The 24,125-nt window shown below is 36.5% G+C and overlaps 1 protein-coding gene across 1 annotated transcript in view; it reads right to left on the reverse strand.

The window, feature by feature from the left end:
- The window catches only part of TRHDE (thyrotropin releasing hormone degrading enzyme), a 371,478-nt gene that overhangs the window by 222,316 nt on the left and 125,037 nt on the right, over positions 1-24,125 (reverse strand). The window contains 1 exon segment of the mRNA XM_037513975.2: positions 23,962-24,088. Within this exon segment, the coding sequence (XP_037369872.2) occupies positions 23,962-24,088 (127 nt within the window).

Here is a 24,125-nt window from a genome sequence, read left to right on the forward strand (position 1 = left end):
GAGAGTAGAACATCGCATAAACAGAGCAACTAAAGATCTATGTAGAAACCAATTTAAATTTAAAAAAAAAGGCAAGTTATATACACTATTTAGAATCAATCTAATTTGTGATTGAATTCTAGTGGTCCTGGGTAAGTCTTCATTTCCCTGAGCCTCAATTTTCTCCTCAGACACATGCAAAAATTATTAGAACTTTTATCTCCAGGTGGTTGTTAAGAATGATATTAAATAACATATACAAAGCACTTAGTCACTCCATAGCAAATAACGTAAAGATTTATTGAACGAAAAAATGGTTGAGAACAGGACAATTCAAACAGCCTTTAAGATTTCGTCTACTGAGTTTTCCTTCGAGTCGTCACCTCACCTTTATTCTTTGAGACTCAGCTCAATCATCATCTCAAAGTAGCGTGCCTCCTTCATGGCCTCACAACAATCTAAGAAAACTTCTATCAGCTTTTGTGCAATTTTGGATCATGAGTTTACTTCTGTTACCCCATCATAGGTATTGGCTTTTTCTGGACTTCACTGAACTGAGTATATGATGTTATATCAGAACTACCTAAGGAGAAGGTGATAACCGGCTAAATAATAAGGTTGGATGAGCAGAGGGAGATTAGTGAAAAAGCAATCATCAGCCTATAACCGCATCTCAGTTTTGTGACAGAGTGAAGGTAACTTGTACCTCCACCATGCCACTAAATCAGGCAGTCTATTCAGTGGAGACTAGCTACCTTTAACCTCGGGAAGTAGAGTGAAAACACCTGTGCCTGCTAAAAATAGTGAGTCGAAATATTTCAGAACAAACATAGCATTGTCAAAACTACAATGGGATCGTTTTATGGGTTGAATTGTGCCCCTCCCCCACCAAAGGTATTGAAGTACTAACCCCCAGTGCCTATAAAAGTAACATAATTGGAAATAGGTTCATGAGCCTAACTGTAGATGATGAACTTAAGATAAAGTATTAGGGAGCCTTAATCCAACATGACCCATGTCCTCATAAATGGAGGAAATATGGACCAAAGACAGAACCAAGCAGAAGGAAGTTACGCAAATGTGGAGAATGCCTTATGAAAATAAAGGCAGATGTCAGGTTGATGCTTCTCCAAGTCAAGGTACACCAGAGATACCTGCAAATGACCAGAAAGTAGGAGATAGGAACTACTCTCATGCCCTCAAAAGGAACCAGACCCATCTACACCTTGATCTTGAGCTTCTAGCCTTCAGAACAGTGAGACAAGAATATTTCTGTTGTTTAAGTCATTCAGTTTATGGTCCTTTATTAGAGCAATCCTGGTAACTGAATACATATTTATTCAGGAAACAATAGTGAAATCTCAATAAAAGAGGCCAGAGTTCCCGCTAGACGATAAACAAATGCAGCCATTTTAACCAATAAACCAAAATAAAGGGGAAAAGAACAGATGACCCCAGATCAATAATTCCACCTTTCAGTTTATCAAGCATATCTGAAAGCAAGCAGTCTCCAGACCCAGTTATTATTATCCTCTTTCCAAATGTTTGGGATCCATTCTTGCTCACCTATTTCTATTTTTTGTTAAGAACATTTAGGTGAGTTTATTTTAAGGTAATGTATAAAATTGTTGAAATGGATTAAGTGACAAACTATGAGATTAAATTTTTTTATTAATGACATCACTATGTATTTTATAAAATCTGCTGTTAAAGTGAACTTCATCATTTTGTTTTAACTGCCAATATAAAGAAAAACCTCACTTTCATGTTAGTGTCAACTGTAGGTTTTGAAGCACATTGCTTAGATACAAACCCTTACTTTCTATTTGTTTTGAGTGTGAGCCTACCACTCTTTAAGGCTTGGTTTCCTCATCCATAAAAGGAGGATTATAGTAACACATATAAGGTATAAGACTTTAATGAGGTAATGGATGTAAAATTTTTAGCAAATATCTTATACATAATAAGACCTTTCTGCATGGTTTCTATCATTATTGCTATAGTTAGTATTACATATGTATTAATTTCCCAATGAGACATTAGAAATAAGATAACTCTCAGGAAAGTCTGCCATAAAGAGACAAAAGCCCTTCAGAAGCCTGAAGTCTCTTAAAAGTAATATCATTTAAATATTAAAAAATGCTTAAAATTATTCTGTTATATTTTCCCCTAATATGTACAAGCCATTTATAAAGTAAAACAGAATAATAATGCTAAACATATATATTTTTAAAAAGAGAAAGTAGTAGAATAGGAACTTCCCAAAATAGTTTTTCTTCTAAAATTTCCTAAATATTCTCAGCAGATTATCTTAATTATATATAAAATATAATTCAAGAAATAAAATCATTTTAATTCATTAAGGTTCTCCTTTTATAATTGAAAATCACTTTATCCAAGCAAAGTGCCCTAGGAAAATAGACACTGACAACATGCAAAGTATCTCAGTAATCATGGCCTTCCTAATTAAGACAAATTTTTTCCTCATATCTGAATAGCATAGAATATACAGTGAGATGGGATTTAACCAAATATATGTAATATATAATTTGATTCTAATATAGTTTAAAATCACCTCTACTGTTTCTTTAAATATATTGTAATAACTTGAATGATATTTTTGCCAGTATTTCTGCAGTTTTCACTCTCCAAGTTTAGAGAAAATGTAACACTTTATTAAATGGAAGCTCCATCATCTTATTGCTGCTAATTTGAACTTACTGCATGCAAATTTTACCTTTGCCAATAACTACAGTATTTTTCATGATAAAAATATGCTTCTGGGTGAGAAATGTAATTCACAACATTTGCTTTTATGTTCTTATGTGAATAATACAATAAATAAGATGTGGATAACAAACACACTTTCCTGAGAGCTTTTATTTGTCAGTATGTGAAATCTGGTTTTGCTTACGCTCTAAATTGAAGAAAGGGATGAAAAGTCTAAAAAGTATCTCTCCTTTGAGTAAAAGATTTTTACTCATACCAAGAGCAGTTAATACTAACATCTAGTTTTCTACATAGCCTTGAAAATAGTCTCAAGAACTAGGAAATAACTCTTATACTAATAAATTTGAACACCTTACTTTGTGTCCTATCAGTGAATTTGCACTACTTTTAATGATCCATTTTACTAATACACACAAAACACACATATTTAATTGAATGGAAGAAATTAACATACTTCCAAAGTATCCAATCTGTATTCACCAAATAAGTTAGTTTCTGACTTAAAAGACTTGATCCCCATCTGTCAATTATTTAGACAAAAGTGAAAATGACATATAGTAAGATCCCCATTTATTAGATTAAGAAACTGAGGTCCAGAGAGATTTTAGCCCAAGATTAAACAGTGAGTGAGTAGCAGAGTGGGAAATTAAAACTGAAATAATTGCACTCGATTTTCTCCCGTGAGAGCCTATTCATCTACATTTTAAAATAGACCACAGACAACTGAGATAGAAGCAATAAAGACCCTGGAAATGTCAGTCACTTATCATTGAAAGTTTACATTTTTTAAAAAAGTAGTCTTTTTTTTTAAGTCGTAAGAATGACTACACCTTAATGAACAATAGAATATTTTTTAATTAAATTTTGGGCAGGAATCATAAAATCCAGTGAAAGGAAATTATTTTTGCAACTTATGCATTTCATCAATTACACATGAGTTTTAATTTGAACTTACTGCACTCAAATTTTACCTTTGCCAATAACTATAGTATTTTCATGATAAAAACATGTTTCTTGGTGAGAAATGTAATTCACAACATTCGCTTTTATGTTCTTATGTGAATAATATAATAAATAAATTATCTCTGCATCCTGTACTTTTTAAAGCAGCACAGGAGTGATTCATAATTATTATTAAACAAAATTATCAAGATTTCACATCAAATTATTCCAGAAATAAGAAATTGACTCACTTGCTGGATAAAATGGCTTGTACTATTCCTAGTAAGGATTAGGTATTCTTCTCTTGAAAACTCAATTTCATGATCTAATTTTAGGAGATGCTCCTAAGCTACACTTGTGAAGGTTTTTCTAACACTGGCCTTCAGGTAAAGCTTGGAACTTATTTTTTCTATCAATTTGGAAACACCTCAAGCTTGGATTAGGAAAAATATTTCTATTAAGTATGTAATACATCAATTTTCACACCCTAAAGAAAGGGTAGATCAATGGGTATCCAACCAATCCCCTTCTCCCATTAACAAGAAAAGCTCTTACTGGGGCTCAAAATAAGATTTAATTTCTTTCATTTGGGTTCTGGTGACTTAAAATAATTGAATAGTTGTCCAGATTTCAAAAAAAAAAAAATCAAGACGTAACTTGGATAAAACATTTCAATAATTTACTTATTGGCATATTGAAAAAGAACACATGGTTAACAAGATAAAATTCCTAACCTCATGAAATGCCCACCTGAACAAGGAAACATTACACAAAGAGCAAAGTATATAATACATTGTCATATAAGTGCAATAAAGAAATTAAAGGACAAGCAGACAAAGTATAACAGAGTCTAATGGGTAGTTACTTTTGTTCAGATCATCAGAAAATGTCTTGCTCTTTGAAGCTTATTTGAATATATTCCACAAAACTTTAATATATTCCAGACAAATGACTCCAGTAAAAAGCAGTTCAGACTAAGGGAACAATAACTTGAAGTTTCTGAGGGTAAAATGAGAGTGGTGTATTCAAGTAAGCATAAAAAGATCATATTAATAGATAAGAGGGACACAGAGACAATGATGTGTTTAATCAGAAAGGGAACCAGGCATCAGACCATGAAGCTTGTAGGCTGATGGAAGAACTTGTTCTGAATTTGATGGGAAGCAACAGAGGGAGAGACTTTTTTTTTTAACAAATTTTTAACAATTCACTCTTGGTTACTGGATTGGGGAGTAGGAAAAGTTGCAAGACAGAGTAATTTGGAGGCTAATTCAAGAGGAAGATGATCTTGGGAGCAGCAGTCTCAACAGGGAGCATTAGTAATATACAGGATACATTTAAAGGTAGAAGCCTACAGGACTTGCTTATTGCATAAAGAATGTACAGGAGAGCAAAACCAGGCTGACCCTTCAATATTTTACTGGAGCATCCTGGTGTATGGGGTTGGCAATTACTAAAATTAAGAAGATGGGAGGATCAGGATTTGGGTGTGGAATAAGAGTTCTGTGTTTGGGATGTTTATGTTTGTCTATTTGACATTTGAACATCAAACAAATCGGAGCTTACATGTCAGATAGGAAGACATAAATGCATGAGGCATCAGCTTCCTTGTGGCTCCAATGCCATGGGGCTGAAAAGGATCAGTGGGAAAATAGTCAGTGGAGAAAAAAGGAGGGCAAGGATTCTATTCTTGGAGTATTAACTACATAGACTGCAAAAATGAGAACCCAAGAAAGGAGTCTGAGGAAAAAGAGCCAATGAAGTGGAAAGACGATTGTGTAGAATTCCAAGAGCAGAGAAAGAATGTTTTGAAGGTGTGATAAACTCTAAAATGCTATTGAGGGGTCAAATAAAAATTAATTCCCTCAATTGATCTTCAGACAGTAACCTTAAACTCTCTAATGACACTCAAAGTCTGTTTCAAGAACAAGGGACGGTAAGGAATTTAGACTTTGCAGAAAATACTTCCTTAGAGAACTTTGCTATAAGTAGAAACAGAAATCATAGCTAGAATAGAAAATCAAGATTAGGGAATATTTGTTTGTGACAGACTATATTAAAGTCTATTTCAAGATAATCTATTTGAGGAAGAATGGAGGGAAATCTAAATGATACAAGACAGAAAGGTTGATTTCAAGGTCTAGAGTTTGAGATCTCAGAAAGTGTTGTCTTGACCCATTTATCAGACACTAGTGATTATTAGTAAATTAAAATGAAGTAGATTAGGGTAGGTCTGAAAATAGTTCCTTGAATATGTCAAAGTCTATACAGTTAATCATCTAAGCCAGTATTTCTTAAACTTTTACCACCCTCAGTGCACAAGGGGGTGATGTGTACCAACCATACTCATGAGCAGTGAATTACTTATTGTAATTCCAACCCATTTGTTCTGTCCCATTGAAGCAGTGTACAAAGCAAATGCAGAGGAATCATATTGCTATATTAACCCTGAATCCTCTCTGCTTTTGAAAGAAAAAAATGACTGATTAATAGGAAATGTCAATGCTTTCAGGAAATTTGTAGTAATATCTTTATAATACTTGTGACACACTCCATATTTGAGCTTAACACCCTAAGATTCACTTTCTCAGCTCAGTACAAAAACACGCCAACTATAATACAGCATCTTATCGATCAAAATAAATCAACTGCCATTCTAGAATGAGGATCAGCATATTTTCTTTTTTTGTGATCATTTATTTGTAGTTTTTTTAATCTCATATCTTGAGTGACTGATATGTTTGACAACAGATACACAAAATCTGACACTGTTGGAACAGATACTCAATTTTACTATGTTAGGTTTAAAAATGTGACAGCTTCTGAGACATGTGTTTCCTGAGACTGTTTGCTTATGACTCCTTTTCCCCACCCTTGTCTTGCTTCATCATGCAGTTGTTAGAAATAACTCTGTAGCAATGTGAGGGCCACTTTCATGTGGCTTCAGGTTGGAAACATGAACTGGAATGGCTTAGCCACAAGTCTTATGAATGCAGTACTTTGAGGAATGTATCAATAAAAATAATATTGTATCTAGATATATAGATCTAATAAGCCTGGTTGCCCAATTCAAAAGTCTTTTTCATTTTTTCCATCCACTCTATGGTTATATCCTGGAAATTGTATTTCCAGTAACCGGACAACCTGGAAATGTCTTCATTTCCAGTATTTCAAGCTGTACTTGAACATGTCAAGCATTATTTCTCCAAAGTCTTATTCCTTCATTTCATGTGCTCCAAAACACTTCATCTTTGTCTTGGGATCCCCAAGACAAAAATGTGTAGTTCTACACATTTTCATGTCCATTCTTCCTTGCACACATCCTAGATCTCATTTCATATCAGTTAGATGATAAGATGCATCGCTGTAATCATTTCACCTTTCCCTGGGTGCTATCTTCAACTCCTTTGCCCCTTTCTCCAGCACTCCCAACTGGCAAATCCTGCATCCCAGTTAAACCCCACTTTCATGTCTGTTCTGTGCCTGCACTGACTCAATCATGGTATTCACTTTAAACATATAGACTGGGTCTTCCCAGTGGCCTGGGGTGTCAAGGTTCAGTGCTACCACCGTGACAGATTCCACAGTGCCCTGAGTTCGATCCCAACCAAGGAGCTAACCCACATGGCACAGAAGACCTCTCCTGTCTCGCCCACTGTTCCCCTTAGCAGTATATTTCAGTAGGTCTTCCTGTTCTGCTCCCCACTCTGTGAATCCTCTCACCTCCCCCACCTCGGGTCTATCCCCCAGTTTTTCTACACAAAAATAATCTTTAAAAAACTAAATATATGACCACATAGTTAAGTAGACTATGCAGCAATCCTACTATATTTCTGCTATCATTTTTTTCTCCCACTAAGACAATTATCCTTTTCTCTCTCCTCAAATGTCTAACAGCACACCTTTCTCCTCCTCCATCTGTGCCTTTACACTGTACTATCTCCCTTTCAATTCTGAAACATTATTAGAGAGGTTGCAAAGAAAAACTGGCTGTTAATCCTGACAAAAATATCAAAGTTTCCAGATATGATTCATTTTAGGTGAGAATGTCAAATAAATCATATAATATTTGCTGTAATAGTCTTCGTGAATATGTGATATAGGATATAAATACATAATACATGAAATTTGAATATGTATTGGTATAAATTTGTATAATACATAGTATAGTTTGAAAATATGCATAATTGACATAGTATATAAATAATAAAGCATATTGTTTATTAAAACAAATGTAAGTCTAGTATTTGTAAATTTATGTGTGTATATATAGTACATGTACATTAGTGGATGTATCCTGTATATACTTATAAGTAAATTACTTGAACAAAGTGTACTATTTTTAATGTAACAGCTCAGTTTTATTCTTAAGCATTCACAAAAATGTAGAAAAAAATAAATCCCTAATAAGGTTTGAGGGATTTGTAATTTTCATATTGTTGAACTAAGGTTACTAACCAATGCAAGATTCAACAAACCATAGCCTGGGAGCCAAATCTGGCCTGCCATCTGTTTTAGTAAATAAAATTTTATTGGAACCTAGTCACACTCATTTACATGTTGTCTGTGCCTGCTTTCTTGCTATTATGTCAAAGGTGAAAAGTTGCAACAGAGATGCGTGGTTCACAAAGCAGAAAATATTTTCTATGGGACCCATTACAGAGGAAGTGTGCTGTCCACCATATCTTTGATGATGGAGATTCCTCTGCATGATTAAGATTTGTTCTAATCACAGACTCTGTTCACTACGGATAAGAAGCTTGAGTGAGATAGAGTAACAGATATTTAAGAAAGTGTATCAATTTCTTATATTAATAAAGTAAATTCAGACAAAAATAGAATTGTAACTGGAAGGTCTGTATATTTCAAGTGGTTGCTATGATCTTTATTTTGGTTATGTCCTCACTGACATCTCACACAAATCTGAGCAAATGGTACTGAAAACAACCCATGTATAAACAGGAGTGTTAATCAATTCAGGCAGTCATAGCAAAATGCCATAGGTTTGGTAACATAAACAGCATAAATTACTTTTGACAGCTCTGGGTAAAAAATATTCAAGTTCAGTTTGCCAGCATGGTTAGGTTGTGGTGAGAGCAATCTTCTTGCAGAGAGGCACCTTCTGTGTCCTTGGAAGATAAAAGGAGACTCTTCTCCTTATTCTACCTATCCTATCAGTTAGAACTCTACACTTGTGACCTCATTTAATTTGTATTTCCTCCTAATTACCTCTCAATTACCTCCTAGCTACAAATACAGTTACACGGAGGATTAGAGTTTCAATGTATGAATTTGGAAGGTATATAATCCAGTCCACAGCAATAAATGTAAGAAATAATGACTTGGGGTATACGCAAAATTTTTCTACAGACATGGAGTGTTGGCTTGGCCCACTTAAAAGAAAAAAAATTGGCTCATCAAATTTCACACCATTTACCAGCTGGCTTTATTAATATTAATAAAAATTGACAGGATATATCACCAAGTATTTAAGAAGGCAAATGATCCTAAACATTATCAACATACCCATTATTTTACAGCTTAGTGAACATTTGTTCAGTCTGTAAAATGAAAAGAATAGCTAAACAATTTAAAAGCTAAAAAATATCCTATTTTATACTATTGAAGCACACTCTAGGACGTATTATTTCCCACAGGAATTTTATAGAACCCAAAAAGAAAATAAAGCCAATAAAGAATATATCTAAGTTATAAACCATTAAAATTCCTCCAACTGAAAAGTGGCATTTGGGACTCACCCTCTTTTCAAAATTACCCTTTAAAGAGCTCCAGTAATGCCCTACAGGCTTCATTTACAACTACCATATTGGATTCACTCTGCTTGTGTATTGCCACTTCCCTTTCAGGCTAAGGTTTGTTTTACACTTCAATCTGTTTTACATTTCAAAGTCCATAAGCAGCAGTATCAAAATTCTCAAAAACAGTAATGAAATATTTTAAGACTGAAAGGTGGACCAGTGGAATTCTTTTTTTTCAAATCTCTCATAAAGCTTCAGTTTCACCTCAATCTCCCAGTTACAAGGTAAGGTCATAATTTTAAAGCTTTTAAAAATAACTGATTTTATAAAACCAGTTTATTCTCCAAAGTTTTCACTTTTACATTAGCTTGAAATTTTCTAAGCTTCTTTTTTAAAACTTAATATTAACAAGCCTTTTATTTTTAAGCAAACTGGTACTTTCTTCATTTATGTAATTGCAGCTATGGTTCTTGATCTAAGAGATCTAATATACCTTTTTTTTTAATTCATGCATACAAGTATCGGGGTACAGGCCAGATGCTTGGGAGGGTGAGAGGATTCACCAAAGAGAGAGCAGGAAACAGAACAGGCAGACTGACTGAAATACACTGCTGAGGGGAGCAGCGAGCAAGACAGGAGAGGTCTGTTGTGCCATGTGGGAATCTAGCTGGCCGGCCGGGATCAAACCCGCACTGCAGAGGCTGCGGACAGCTTCACAACACTGAGCTCAACCCCTTCCACCACCAGGGGAGGCCCCAAGAACTAATATACCTTTTAAAGCCAAGTTTTTTAATGTCCGCATACTAAAATTAATTCCATAGGAAGCAAACAACAAAGCTACACAATAATATTAAAAGAAATCAGTATGTAACTGACAAGTGAGAGAAAAATTATAATAAAATACTATCTTTAACTACATTCTGGCACATGCTTAGACTGAAGAACCAAAATCATGCTGAGTTATTGCTCCAATTGTAGAATACAGGCACAGAAACCACTATAAAAGGGTAGACACAAGAGTGTTACAACAGGGATGCAAATACTAATAAAAACATTGCCACTGGCCCCATATAATCTTCTTATAATAACCTCTCACTATCCATCCAAGTTGAATTTTATGTGGTTTGCTGAGGACCCACCTCTTACATTAGATAAGAGAGTGAACAAAATAAGTATATTTCACTCAGGTTAAAATAGCACCCTACAAAATTATAAGTAGTTAGCCCATGGGTTGCAGTACAGATCTTTATTACCCTTCATTATCTGATAAAATCAAAAGGCCTAATGCCAAAGGTAAAAAAGATGTCCTGATTTTGATTATGGCTTAAAGTTCCTAAACCTTAGAAATGATAATCAAGCAATACTTAATCACTGCATATCTTTACAATGGAAGCATCTGAAAAATTCTGAATTGGATAAAGAACACTGTCACAATTACACAGCAATGAGGAAAAGAAAAAATACATTTTCACTATCTCTCTCTCAAGGAGCATTTTGCCTTAATTGCCTTTTAGATGCTTAACCTTAATTTACATAACTATCCCTTTGTCTCAATTTCTTGAAATGAAGCTATTTTGAAAAACCTTCTGATCTCAATATGAGCTAGTTTAGCTTTCAAGTTTATGGCAATGGTTACCTTTCTTTTAAAACTGCCTGTTTGGCAGTGCTTCTGTCAGCAATAATCCTTAGCCTCTACTTTAATGAAAGGTTCTTCCCTTTCTCTGGGGTTTTGGATTGCTATTTCGCTATAATTAACTCCAGATTGACCAATGGCTGGGGAAGGAAGAAACTCACTCCCAGAAGAGTTTTATCACAACCATTATTTTGTTGTAAATACAGCTGCTCTGTTTAGAAAATACAAATTATTTACCTTGCTATATTAATTTCAAACAACCAAGAAAGAGAGAGTCATAAAAAACATTACTTCATTTCATAGTAGATGCATATAAAAGGGGTGAGGGAGCTCATAACTTGTTAAGTTTATCACACTCATTTAAAGTAACATTGAGGGCCTCCCTGGTGGCGCAAGGGCTTAGGACACAACCTATGAAGCTATCCGCAGCCACTGCAGCACGAGTTCGATCCCCAGCCAGGGAGCTACCCACATGGAGCAGCAGACCTCTCCTGCCTTGCCCACTGCTCCCCTCAGCAGTGAATTTCCATCATTCTGCCTGTTCTGTTCCCTACTCTGTCTCTGGTGAATCCTCTCGCCCACCACACATCTGGCCTGTACCCCAGTTCTTGTATGCATAAATAAATAAATCTTTAAAAAATAAATGAAGTAACATTAAGAGGAACCAATATCAAACCTTCCTTTGAAATTCTATTATAATGAAATAAATACCGTTGCTTATCCTTTTAGAATATATTCAGAATCTGCCTATTTCTCTCCACCTCCGCAGCCACCACTGTGGTCCCATGTACCATTCTTCTTTAAATTAATGCAGTAGTTTCTCTCTGCTTGGCCCTAGCTCCCTCCCCCCAACAGTCTGCTCTACATGAGGCAGTCAGTATGATCTCTTAAAAATATAAGTTCTGTCAGATCATATCTGCTACAGACAAGGCTGTATCCCTCTCACAAATGCATATGTTGAAGTCCTAATTCTCAGCGTGATGGTGTTTGGTGATGGGGCTATCGGAGGGAAGTCTTTCGATTTAGATGAGGTCATGAGCATGGCGTCCTCATGATGGGAAACACCAGAGAGCTTGCTCTCTCCCTACCACGTGAGAACAGCAAATAGACATCTATCTGCAGTTTAGACAGGAAGCTCTCACCAGACTCCAACCAGATTTGCACCCTGTCCTTGCAGTCTCCAGAACAGAGAGAAAATAAATTTCTGTTGTTTAAGGCCCACAGTCTAAGGTAATTTGTTATGGCAGCCTGAGCAGAGGAACATAATGCTCATGCTCAGAATAAAAGTGCTTGTCTTTCAGCAGCCAACCAAAAGATCCTTCACCACCTGACAGTCACCTGAGAGTCCATCTCTCACCCTACTCGCTGTCTCACTCACTCTGCTACTTCTTCAACAAGTCAGATACTCTCCTCCTTAAGGGGTCTTCCCTCCTTCAGATTTTGAATCAAGTGTCCCAATCTCTGCAAAGCATTCCCTGATGATCCACTCTGTTTAAAACTGTAGCCACCAACATTTCTCACACTTTTTCTCTGCTCTATTTTCTCTACAGTGTTATCACTTTGTAACATTTCATATTTATCTTATTGGTTTTGCCTCACTTCTCTATTAAAATATAAGACCAATAAGGACAGGGATTATAGTCTCTTGTTAACTGCTGATTCTCTACTACTTAATAGAACAGAATCTAGTATATAGCAGATATTCAAAATATTGTCAATTCCATGAACAAATGTTCTCATTTCAGAGAAGGGGGAGAGGGAAAAGAGCTGATAGACAAATACTTATTTCATTTCCAGATTGTAAAATCATCCCAAGTGTAAAGTATACTTTCTTAATAGCCTCACTCACTCTGGGATTGTCATGGTAATAAATCAAAAGCTCAATACTTCTATGTATCAACTCACCCATTTTCACCAACAACTTCCTTTACCTAAATCTTTAATGAGAAAGTTAATTCCTCACTCACCTGACTTGTTAGTAACAACAAAAAAATATCCTTAGTGGCCTACAGGGTATTCTATTACTTCTTTGTTTATTCTGTTAAAAAGAAATCATTTTGTTTGAGTCACAAAGCAGCCAAATCTTTGCCTTTTATTTTTCTCTCCAATGTGATGAAGATAGTTAAAAGAGAAAGAAGTTGGCAATTATTCATTCACAGTAATTTATTGAGTTTGCTTTGAACCAAGCACTATTCCAGATAGTGAGAGCAGAGTAATGAATAAACAGACCAAAATGTCATCTCATATAGAGCTTACATTTGAGGGGGACAGGTGTGAGCTTTGGACACTGATAGTAAAAAAAAATTAAAAAAAAAAAATCAAGGATGGCACTGCAGCTGAAACAGAGAGGAGAGTAGATAGAGAGAAGTAGGAGATGAGATGACAGTAGCAGCACAGGGCCAGACCTTGAAGGGGCTGACAGTCCCAAGAAAGAGTTTTGAATCCTTTACGTTACTGGGAAGTCATTGGAATCTTGGAGGAGAACATTACCAAATAGGTCTAATATTCTTCCCAAGGACTGGTAAATTCAAAAATCTTGTGTTCTCATGAGACTTTAATGTCACATTTATTTAGGTTGAACTCTTGACTCAAGTAAGAGAGAATGGTGGCTGGAGTGGGTGTGGTAGTCACAGAAATGAAGAGGAGGGATCAGATTCTGGATATATTTAAAATGAGGAATAAAATAATATGCTGATGGCTTGGATATGTGACAAAGGAGAAAAAGACGAGTACTTTATCAAATCTTTTTACAAAAAACAATTTTTGAGAAATGAAATTGTCCTTAACTGAGCTGAAGAAGACTGGGAAGAGAAAGATACCAGTTTAAGATCTGCAGCACAAATCTGAACACATAACATTCACTTGGCATCCAAATGTAGATATTAAATGGTCAGTAGGAAGTAAAAGTTTATAGCTGAAGGCAGAGAACCAGGCTAGAGAAGTAAATTTTGGAATCATCAGCATCAGCAGATGCAATTTGAAACTATGAGGCTGGGTGAGGTCACCACCAAGATAGAAGGTGGTCTAAAATCTGAGTTTGGGGATACTCCAGTGTTAAGCAGGCAGAAAAGGAAGGAGAGCAAAAACAGACTTGGCAAGACAGGCCAGTTAGAGGAAAAAGAATCCACCCTTCTCTAAACAGGAAACTGTGTTGCCTTGAAAGACAAGTGAAAAATGTGTTTCAAGGTGTTGGAGAGAACTATGTCAAATCTGCTGACAGTTCAAGACAAAGACAGAGATGACCAATGGATTTTGCAATGTGGAGGCATTATTGAACTTGACAAGAGCAGTTTTAGGATAGTGTTGGGGCAAAAGAGACAACTCTTTCAAGCTGTTTGGCTGTAAAAGGAAGGAGAGATATTGTCCAGTAGCTAGAGTGAGTGTGCATACGTGTGGTTGGAAGAAATGGCACCGTATTTTTAATGCTGATGGAAAACTATCAAAAAAAGAACAGAAACAAAAGACTTGGGAGGAAAACAGGGAGACTTACTGAAGTGAGGTCCCTGAGCAGGTAAGAGAGGGTGAGTTCAGGTGCACAAAAGGTGGGCTTGTCCATTTATGGAGCAACTCCATTGATCCTTGCTAATGGGAAAGATGGCAGAGTACATGATACAAAGCTTAAGAAATCATAATATATGATAATGTAGAAAATTATTATTTCCTAACTAATAGCAAAGTCGTAAGGACCAAATACCTCTATTGGAATATGTAAAACAATGCCTTAGAGGTCTCTATAAATATCCCGATTAATTTAAGTACACCCCACCATTGCATTTATTTTCAGGATAAGTAATCTTTATGAAACCCTGACTGAATTAGTGAAAATATACTTAGGAATAAATCTACTATTGTGAAAACATAATTTTTTTAAAAAAAAAAGATTTATTTATTTATTAATACAAGAACCAGGGTACAGGCCAGATGCAAGGGAGAGTGAGAGTATTCATCAGAGACAGACCTGGGAACAGAACAGGCAGACTGATGAAATACACTGCTGAGGGGAGCAGCGGGCAAGACAGGAGAGGTCTGCTTGCCATGTGGGACCCTCCCCGGCCGGCCGGGATCAAACCAGCGCTGCAGAGAGCTTCACAGCGCTGCGCTCAACCACCTACACCACCAGGCAAGGCCCAAAAGCCTAAAATTCTTAAAACTAGAGCAGGAAGGAGCAAAGCTGTCAGCAAATTTAACATATAATAGTATTGGCAAGCTGGCAAAATAATAAAAAACTTCTCTGACTAGATTTTAAGCTTCTAGTAGAATAGGGCATGTATTAGCATTGCTGAGTACATTGTACATAGTAACTATTCAATAAATGTTTGTTGAATTAATTAGTTAATTCAGTTCTATAGTTGGTTTGTGTTGCATTAAATTCTCTACTCAGTGTACTTGTGCATTGCTACTTAGTAGGAGTAATAATCTCATGCATCATTCCCACTAAAATGCATTGTTTTCATTGATTTCTTCTCTACTATTGTTTTTTTCTCTTTTACATTAGTGATTACATAAATCAACATTGAGTATCATATATATGGTCTGTTAGTATAATCTTGGAAGTGTATAGCATGTAATAACTGCAAAACAGCTTAACAAGAATAGTTAAATGGCTGTATAGAATAATTAATGGAGGGAATAACTTGTTAAATTGTGATAAAATTACTGTTAAATATTGAAGTAACTATGTACATTTTAATAGCATTCAATGGTGTTTTGGCAAAAATGGTTCTCAGAGTGGAGAGCTAGGGAATCAAGATGCACTAATAACATTAACCCACAGAGCAGTCCCTACCTCAGCTTCCACCAAGCAGCCATAAAATTAAATACCTCCAGTGTACAATAAAATATTTTGAGGAATTCTGGTTGAAGGAGCATATTCAAGTAAAATAACATTATACAGGATTAGGCCAAACTACTTAAAGAACCTTCAGAGATTTTATTTAAAATATGTATTTATTACTTTAATATATCAACAAGCTATGCAAATATTTACCAATCATAATCAAAGTAAAACAAGTCATTCTTTAAAAAATTAAGTCTCAAATAACTATGAGATGCACAAGATGGAAGTATTAGATAATAATCACTCCACATTAAATTCAAATATATCCATTGCTTAAAAAATAAAGACACACAACCATAGAGTGGATGCTTAGCAGTTGATACAAAATATCTTATGAAAGAAAACATTAAAACTTTACAATTTGCAAAAAGCAAATCATCATCATCATCATCACCACAATAAAGAAATGAATATAACTATTCTAGCTTAAGCAAAGCTCAATCCCTCAAGCTAGCCTCTATTCTTTGTGAATTCTATAGGGCAATTTCTCCCATATCTTATACAGAGAAAAATAGACTCCATCAAAATGATGCATAGACCCCAAAGTATCCATGAGCAAAATTTTCCTACTATACAATTCTCAAAGTGGTGTTTCCCCTTTTTTTCTCCACTTCTGATTAAATTTGCTTCTCTTGGGCCTTCCCAGTGGTGCAGTGGGTTGAGCACAGTGCTCTGAAGCTGTCTGCAGCCTCTGCAGAACCAGTTCGATTCCTGGCTGGCCAGGGAGATAGCCACGTGGCGCAGCAGACCTCTCCTGTCTCGCTCACTGCTCCCCTCAGCAGTGTATTTTGGTCAGTCTGCCTGTTCTGCTCCCCACTCTGTTTTTGGTGAATTATCTCACCCTCCTGCACCTCTGGCCTGTACCCCAGTTCTTATATAAATAAAAATAAATCTTTAAAAAAAATATTTGCTTTTCTTTTAGGAACTCAGGTAAAGGCAAGGCTTCCTTTGATGTATACTTTATGCCTACAGCAGTGTATAATGATCCCACGTTCTTAACTTACAGGGTACTATACTTTTACCTACAAAATGTTGGTGCTTGATTATATTGTATACTGTTTGATACTGCAATCCATTTTCTCCTAAAAATATTGAATTCTCTCCTCAACAAAACCACAATCTCCTCGAGGCCAGAAATTCTTGTTAAAAATATCTGTGCTTTCTTTACTATAGCAGCACTGTGCCAAATAGGTAATGAATTCTTCATAAAAGCACAGTGTCCTGAAAAGTAGCAATCAAACAAAGTCCTTTACAAAACTTATTGATTTACAAATTACAAAGCAGCAGCAAAAAGAAACTGAAACCTATCTGTCATAATTAATTGAAGTCTAATAAAATGAATAGCAAATTATTTCAATACTAAATTGACTCATGTTATCTGCCACCTAATCAACTTATGAAACATCTATGATGGAAAAAAATCCCTAAATACTCAAGTATATCTTCTAATTTAAGAAATTGTGAGTTATAAAAAATGTTTCTCTTTACATTTTCTCTTTACATTTTTCATCTTTACATGTTAATGTTTCTCTTTAACATTTTTTTAAATGTTTCTCTTTACATTTCTCTTTTCATTTTTCTATAAGGACCAATATGTAATTAACAAATCAACATCAATATGAAATTAACAAAAATAGTTATTCTATTATTCCCCTAGCAGTCAGATTTTCTACTTTCTTAAAGTACATTTTAATATCTGAATTCACAAAATTTATGGAATGTTACAAATCACAAGACTCTGAAGGTTAGGTTTGAATTATAGATCCACTAATTCCTGCTAATGTTATCTTAGAAGGTAACTATTTAGTGCCTAGAAGATGAGGCAATACCTCAAAAGGCTGTAATAAAGATAAATGGATTAGAGTACCCAAAACCCTTAAGAGCGGATCAACTTAGTAAACACCACCCATTTGCTTTTGAGATAACTTGATTCTTTACATGTCTACAAGACTTTATTTTTTTAATTGAGGTAACATTGATTTACAATACTGTAGATGATTGCAAGGTATAAAACCATACTCTTCAGGTGTATGTTACCACCCCACACCCAACACCAAGGTACCTTCACTCTTCCATCAGAGTTCACTTTGCCCTGTCCCCAAATGCCCTTCTTTCTCTAGTAGCCACAATACCAGTCAGATTTCTAGGGTTTGTTATCAGAACTTTTTTTTGTTTTTCTATATTCCATATACAATTGACACCATCTGGTATTTGTTTTTCTCCTTCTGACTTATTTCACTAAGCATAATCCTCTCAAGTTCCACCAGCATTTAAAGTAAATGTACGTGCCTCTGATAATTCTCATGAAAATAGGGCACATGGCACAGAAAGGCTTGCTGCATTATGTCAGGTACACTCTACCTCTCATAGCAACTTAACACCAAGAATGAGAAAATCTCTGCAAACCTTAAGCAAATAATTTTAATTACCTAATTTAGAGATTTAAAAACAAATCCTCACACAACATAAACTGACTGCCTATTTTGCATAAAAATTTGTTAAAGAAAGAGCCGTGTGCAACAAGGAGAATAAATTCTTGTCCTTAAAGCCAGCATTAGAATTCCTCTTAGAAAACTATCCTAATAAACTAGTTGGAGTGAAAAACCAAGACCTTAGAGGTGAACTAGCACAGCACAATGCCATAGGAGAGAAAGTTAAACTATTTGACATGAGAAATGAAAAAAAAAAAAAAAAAAAAAACTTGGGAAGAGAGAAGAGAAAAGATATTGCAGACATGCAGATTATGACAGAACAGCAAAGTGACTTTTTAAAAGGGGGAATTTGTTACAAATGCATCTCTGTGAAATGGGGAAGAAGTGAACCGCGCCATTTTCCCCATCCCCACTTACATGCAGCTGCCTTCCTCCACGTAGCGGCAGGAAGGGTGGAGCAGATTCTCTATGATCCGAGCAGATGGATAAAAGAGAGTCCTGGTGTCCTCAGTGGTTTTCAGGCTTTTATTGAGCTTTTACCAGGTACACAGCAAGCAGGGGTGCCTCGTGGGCCAGGAGGCTGGCAGGCCTCTCAGCCCCTGGCGAGTCTTCCCTCTTTCTGGGGTCTCTGGCATTCTCGTTCCCCTTCTTCGATTCTGCTACTCTCATTCTGTCTTCTCTTGTTCTGCTGGCATCCCGGTGATGCCGCCCTTATAAGCCCAGTCTCTCAGCCCAGGTGTTCCCACCTACGCATGCCCACACCCTACTCCAGGTGTCCGCCATCAGGCATGCATGCAGGACCATAGGGATCCATTGTTAATGCTAGTAGCGGGAGGGTCTGGAAATGCCTCATAATTTTTCACTTATCCTACATTCTACAATTTCCAGCAGTCCATGCTGAATGGGGGGCATCCGGGAACTTGTGCGTTTTGGCGGAGTCAATGGCAGTCATTATCCTCACCTCATGGTAGATTATACGGTTCCCTGTCACAATTCTCTGGGATCTGCCTAATCCCTTCCTTGTGATTCCCTACTGGCAGATGTCTTAGACTTGTTGCAAGCTTTCAAGCCTTTTGCCATCCTGTTTGGGGCTGAGCCTGTCTGGCCAAGCATTTGCCCACATGAGGATTGCTAATTGTTGGAGTCTGATTGGGAACCTGATATTTGAAATCTTTTCTCCTCTCTCTCCCTTCCCTCTCTTCTCCCTCTCCTTTTTCTTTCCTTCCCTTTCCTCCCCCTCACCTCCCCCCTCCATAAACTAATGATCTTTCACCTAAGGGTAGGCTTTCTGGGCCTCCCCAGTGGCCCAGCAGGTTGAGCACAGCACTGTGAAGCTGTCTGCAGCCTCTGCAGCACTGATTTAATGGCCAGCCGGCCAGGAAGATACCCACATGGTGCAGCAGACCTCTCCTGTCTTGCCCACCACTCCCCTCAGCAGTGTTTTCTATCAGTCTGCCTGTTCTGCTCCCCACTTTGTCTCTGGTGAATTCTCTCACCCTCCCACGCCTCTGGGCTGTACCCCAATTCTTGCATAAATAAAATCTTTAAAAAAAAGAGTAGTGTAGGGTAAGGTAAAAGGTATCAGGCTTTTCTGCCCTCCCGCCATTAGGATAGATGACAGAACCCTGTGGTCCTGAATGCATGCCTGATGGCGGGCACCTGTAGTAGGGTATGGGCATAGGTAGATGGGATTCGACTGGGCTTTTAAGGGCGGCCTCATGGGGACACCAGCAGAAGCCGAGAGAGAAGCAAGAGAAGCAGAAGCTGAGAGAAGGCCGGAGAGCCCAGGGTGAAGACCTGCTGGGGAGGCCTGCCAGCCTCCCAGCCCCTCAGCACCCCTGCCTGCCATGTACCTACCTGGTAATCTAAATAAAAAACCTGCAAAAAAACACTGAGGACTCTGACTCTGACTTTACCTGATCTGCTGGATTATAAAAAACCTGCTCAGTGTCATTCCTGACCCCACAGTAGGCTTTCTTTGCCTTTGTATGCTCCCAGGCATCGCCAATATAGAGCCAACTTGAGCCTTCCCAGCTGCTTCCCATTTAGGAAGCTAATGGCCTGCTGGGAGTTGTAGTCCAAGGAGACTTCGTGTCAGTGGTGGATGAGGAAAATAGCACCTACAATGCACTTCATTGCCCCCCACCCCTTCAGAGAGATGCATACTATAACCAAACTGTCCTTGTCAATTGTCATTTAGTGACCTTCATATAACTAGCACCAACTAATGGTCAATTCTCACTCCTATTTAAGTTAACACAATTTATCATTTGTTCTTTGAAAAACATTCACTAGTTGGTTAACACAATATACATAATCCTGAATGCCTTAATAAGTTGTTCCTTCATGGTAGCATGTACTGGCTCCTAATGTTTCTAACCTCTAAAAAATGGATCAGTTTCTCTTTGTTCCTATTCTCTTTCCTACTTTCACAACCTTGATGATCATCTGTAACACTGTGATGTCATTAAAAAGGGAGGTAACGTCCCCTGTACCCCAACATGGTCATGTGCATTATAGGATGTTCAGCAGTATCTCTGGCATCCACCCACTACGTCAATAGCACACACATACCACTCCCCACCACATTGTGACAAAGATGTCTCCAGATATTGCCAAATGCTACAGGGAGGCAAAAGTTACACCTTCTATTGAAAAAACAGTGCCTGACATTGTATTATCAACTTAGTCACAAGAAGCTAGCAGAAGCTAGATTACATAGTACTTCTGCTCAAAACTGACCAACAGATTTCTATTTCTTTTTTTAATATTTTATTTATATATTTTTTACATCATTGCTCATTTTTAAACAATGTCTGCTTCCCCCCACCCCGCCCCAGTGTAGTCCCCATAGAATTTCCTTCACCTATGCACCTGTGCACCATCACCGCAGTCCCTTGTGCTTCTCCCTCCCTCCCCCTGATCTTTCTCCCTCCTCCTCCCCTGCAGGATGTCTCTGGTTTATAATTTTCTTTGTTTATAATTGTCTTTGTTTATAATTGTCTTTGTTTATAATTGTTTTTGTTATTGTTTTTGGTTTGTTTTCTATTTTACCCAGAAAAGCCAAAGTCTTTACTACTGCCTGTTGGCTCTCATATACTCATTACTCTTTCAATTCACCTCCCTCTTCTAACCTCTTTACTCACTCTACACGGGTAATATTTGAATCTTTGTTGCTTCAAATATAAGAAGAAAAGTCCCATCTCAAATTCTGGGCACCTTGTTCCCTCTGCCTAGAGTCCTGGCCTGATAATAACCACTTGACCCACTCCTTTGCTCCCATAAGTTCATTGCTCAAAAGACAACTTCCCAGTGAAATGTTCTATAATAATCCATTTAAAAAATTCAGCTTCTTTCCTATGATCTGGTTTACTCCTCACACTTCCTATTATTCCATACTAGCTTCGTTTTTAATGGTACTTGTCTCCACCTGATATGCTGTATATGTGATTAATTGCTTTAATGTCTGCCTCCACTTGACAAAATGTAAGCCACAGGAGGGAAGAAATTTTTGCCTTTTTATTCACTGTTGTATCCCCATCACATAGAAAAGCTCCTATGGGAGACACTAAAAAAATATTTATTACATTAATGTGGGAGGGAGGGAAGAACAGATTTTTGGAAACCATCTTAGATACAAAGTATAAAGGTAGCTTCAGCTGAGATCTACATGCATCATTTCCAAAGACTGAGCAGTTTCATAGAATTTATTTAAAACATAATTCATAATGTTCAATGAAAACTAAGGATTTGTCAAAATGCTTCTGTGCTTAGAAATGTTTAGGTAGGGGGCATTTAGAAAGCATATTTATAAATCCATTAACATATAGTTTTAAATACCTGTAGACATACAAAACAAGTAGAACTTTAAGAGAATTTTTACAAAGTGCCATGGGCAATGGTAACTCCCCTAGACACATAAAAAGAAGTGTGCCAGGGTAAGTCAAATCATTCAATTATATACACCATAAGGTAGCTTAACAAGTAATAGTAACAGTGAACAAAGCTCTTTTCTACAGATGAAAGCCTGCATGGTTCAATTGTGAGAGAAATAGAGGAACAGAAATGCTTCCTGCTGCAAGCTGACAGTTACATGGAACCCCCTGAAGTTATAAATTGAGTTCCTCTACTAATTGCTGATCTAAAGGGGACAAAGATCCACATTTTACTTCTCCTGCTGAACTTGCAACATAAGCACTTGTGAATTTTACATTAGGGTCAAACTGGGAAGTTCCCAGATAGTTTTACCTGAAGTAGAGAACAGGGTCACTTCCCATGCAAATGAGGTCAGATATTTCTTTCTGCCTTGGGTGCCTACCAGGGAGATTCAGTATAATAGATTCTAATAAGGAAGTTTGATAAAGAGCGGGAAAGAAGGAAAGAAAAGAGAACAAAACAAAACAAAACATAGATCCTATTTGAAATAAAATTCTGTTTAGAAATTTGAAATAAAATCTCACAAATTCTAAGAGCACATATTTAAAAGAAAACCTCAGAATTTTGTAATCACTCATTAAACTTGCACACACATTGATAACAATATCAACTCTTCTATATACTTTTTGAAACTACTCATTGTAAGACCAATAAAACTACACAGCAGGCAGTTGCTTTAATGAAATAGGCCCAGTTCTCCAGAGAGGAAAACCTGTGGTCCAAATGCTAGCACTTTTGATCAGGTAAGCACTGTATTCTTGCCAATGAGCAGTGACTTTCATGAGGATACTGATCAAAATGCTTTGGGGAAGGAAAAGGAGGACTCTGTGGGAAGAGGGACAAAGGATTATTGTGTTATAACATTTCAAAACAGGTTTTCAGAAAATGAAAAATAGTTTCAGCAATTCTAATGGGTATATGTACCCTTTCTAAGTTCCTGGAAAGTTATAGTTCACTGTCCTACAAAAGAGGCAGATTCAATCAAATATGGATACCAAAGTTCATTCACTTATTCATTCAACAAACAATTACTGAGCATACTCTCATAAAAGGAACTTAAGAAGGTTCATGGTGAACAAAGCTCATTTATAAAATTTCCCTTTGTCTTGTTTTTAGTTTATTTACTAGCACTGAGTACTTGAAATATGGCTGAATAAAAACAATCAAAGGAATAAATAATTGAGGACCAACACCTTATTATTAGGAAAGATAAATTAATCAGTAAGTGCCTTTGCAGTGTAAAATATTTAATAGTTTCGGGAGTCATTAAGACCTACCAAAGTAGGTCTTAATTTCAACTCCTTCACATATTGGATGCTTGAATGTACAGAAGATTTCCTTGATCTCAATTTTCTCTGTAGAAAATGTTCTAACAGTACCTATTGATATAGTAGTCCTAAAGATTAAATGAGATGTCTGCAAACATCCTTCACTAGTACATATTCAACAAATTATCATTATTTGGGTTATCTTTTAGAATCCTTAAGCTAAATCCTAAATCCCTTTCTTAATTCATATGAGCACTATTTGCCAAGACTTCAGAAATATTATTTTATTTTTCCTTTTCAAAAGAAAAATTTTTCATACTTACATTCTCAAAAATATAACCCTTAGGATTTTCATGCTTCTGAAATGTATCAGATAAATACATAAAGAAGAAATTCCAGCTTGAAGGAGAAACCCTTCCAATAAAATGACCAAGAAAATTCTTACCTAGTTTTGGCAAGGAATAGGGCACTTTAAAGTAGTCTTCATAAAATTCTATCAATCTCTTTGTTATATGGAGAGCATAATCCCCAGATCCTCTTCTGATAGCATCAGGTCTTGCATATAATCGTACCTAGTTAAAAATATATAGGAAAGTTACTTTAACCTTT

The sequence above is a fragment of the Talpa occidentalis genome, unplaced genomic scaffold (genome assembly GCF_014898055.3).
Source record: "Talpa occidentalis isolate TD23 unplaced genomic scaffold, MPIMG_talOcc4v2.1 talOcc4.16, whole genome shotgun sequence".
Lineage (NCBI taxonomy): Eukaryota > Metazoa > Chordata > Mammalia > Eulipotyphla > Talpidae > Talpa > Talpa occidentalis.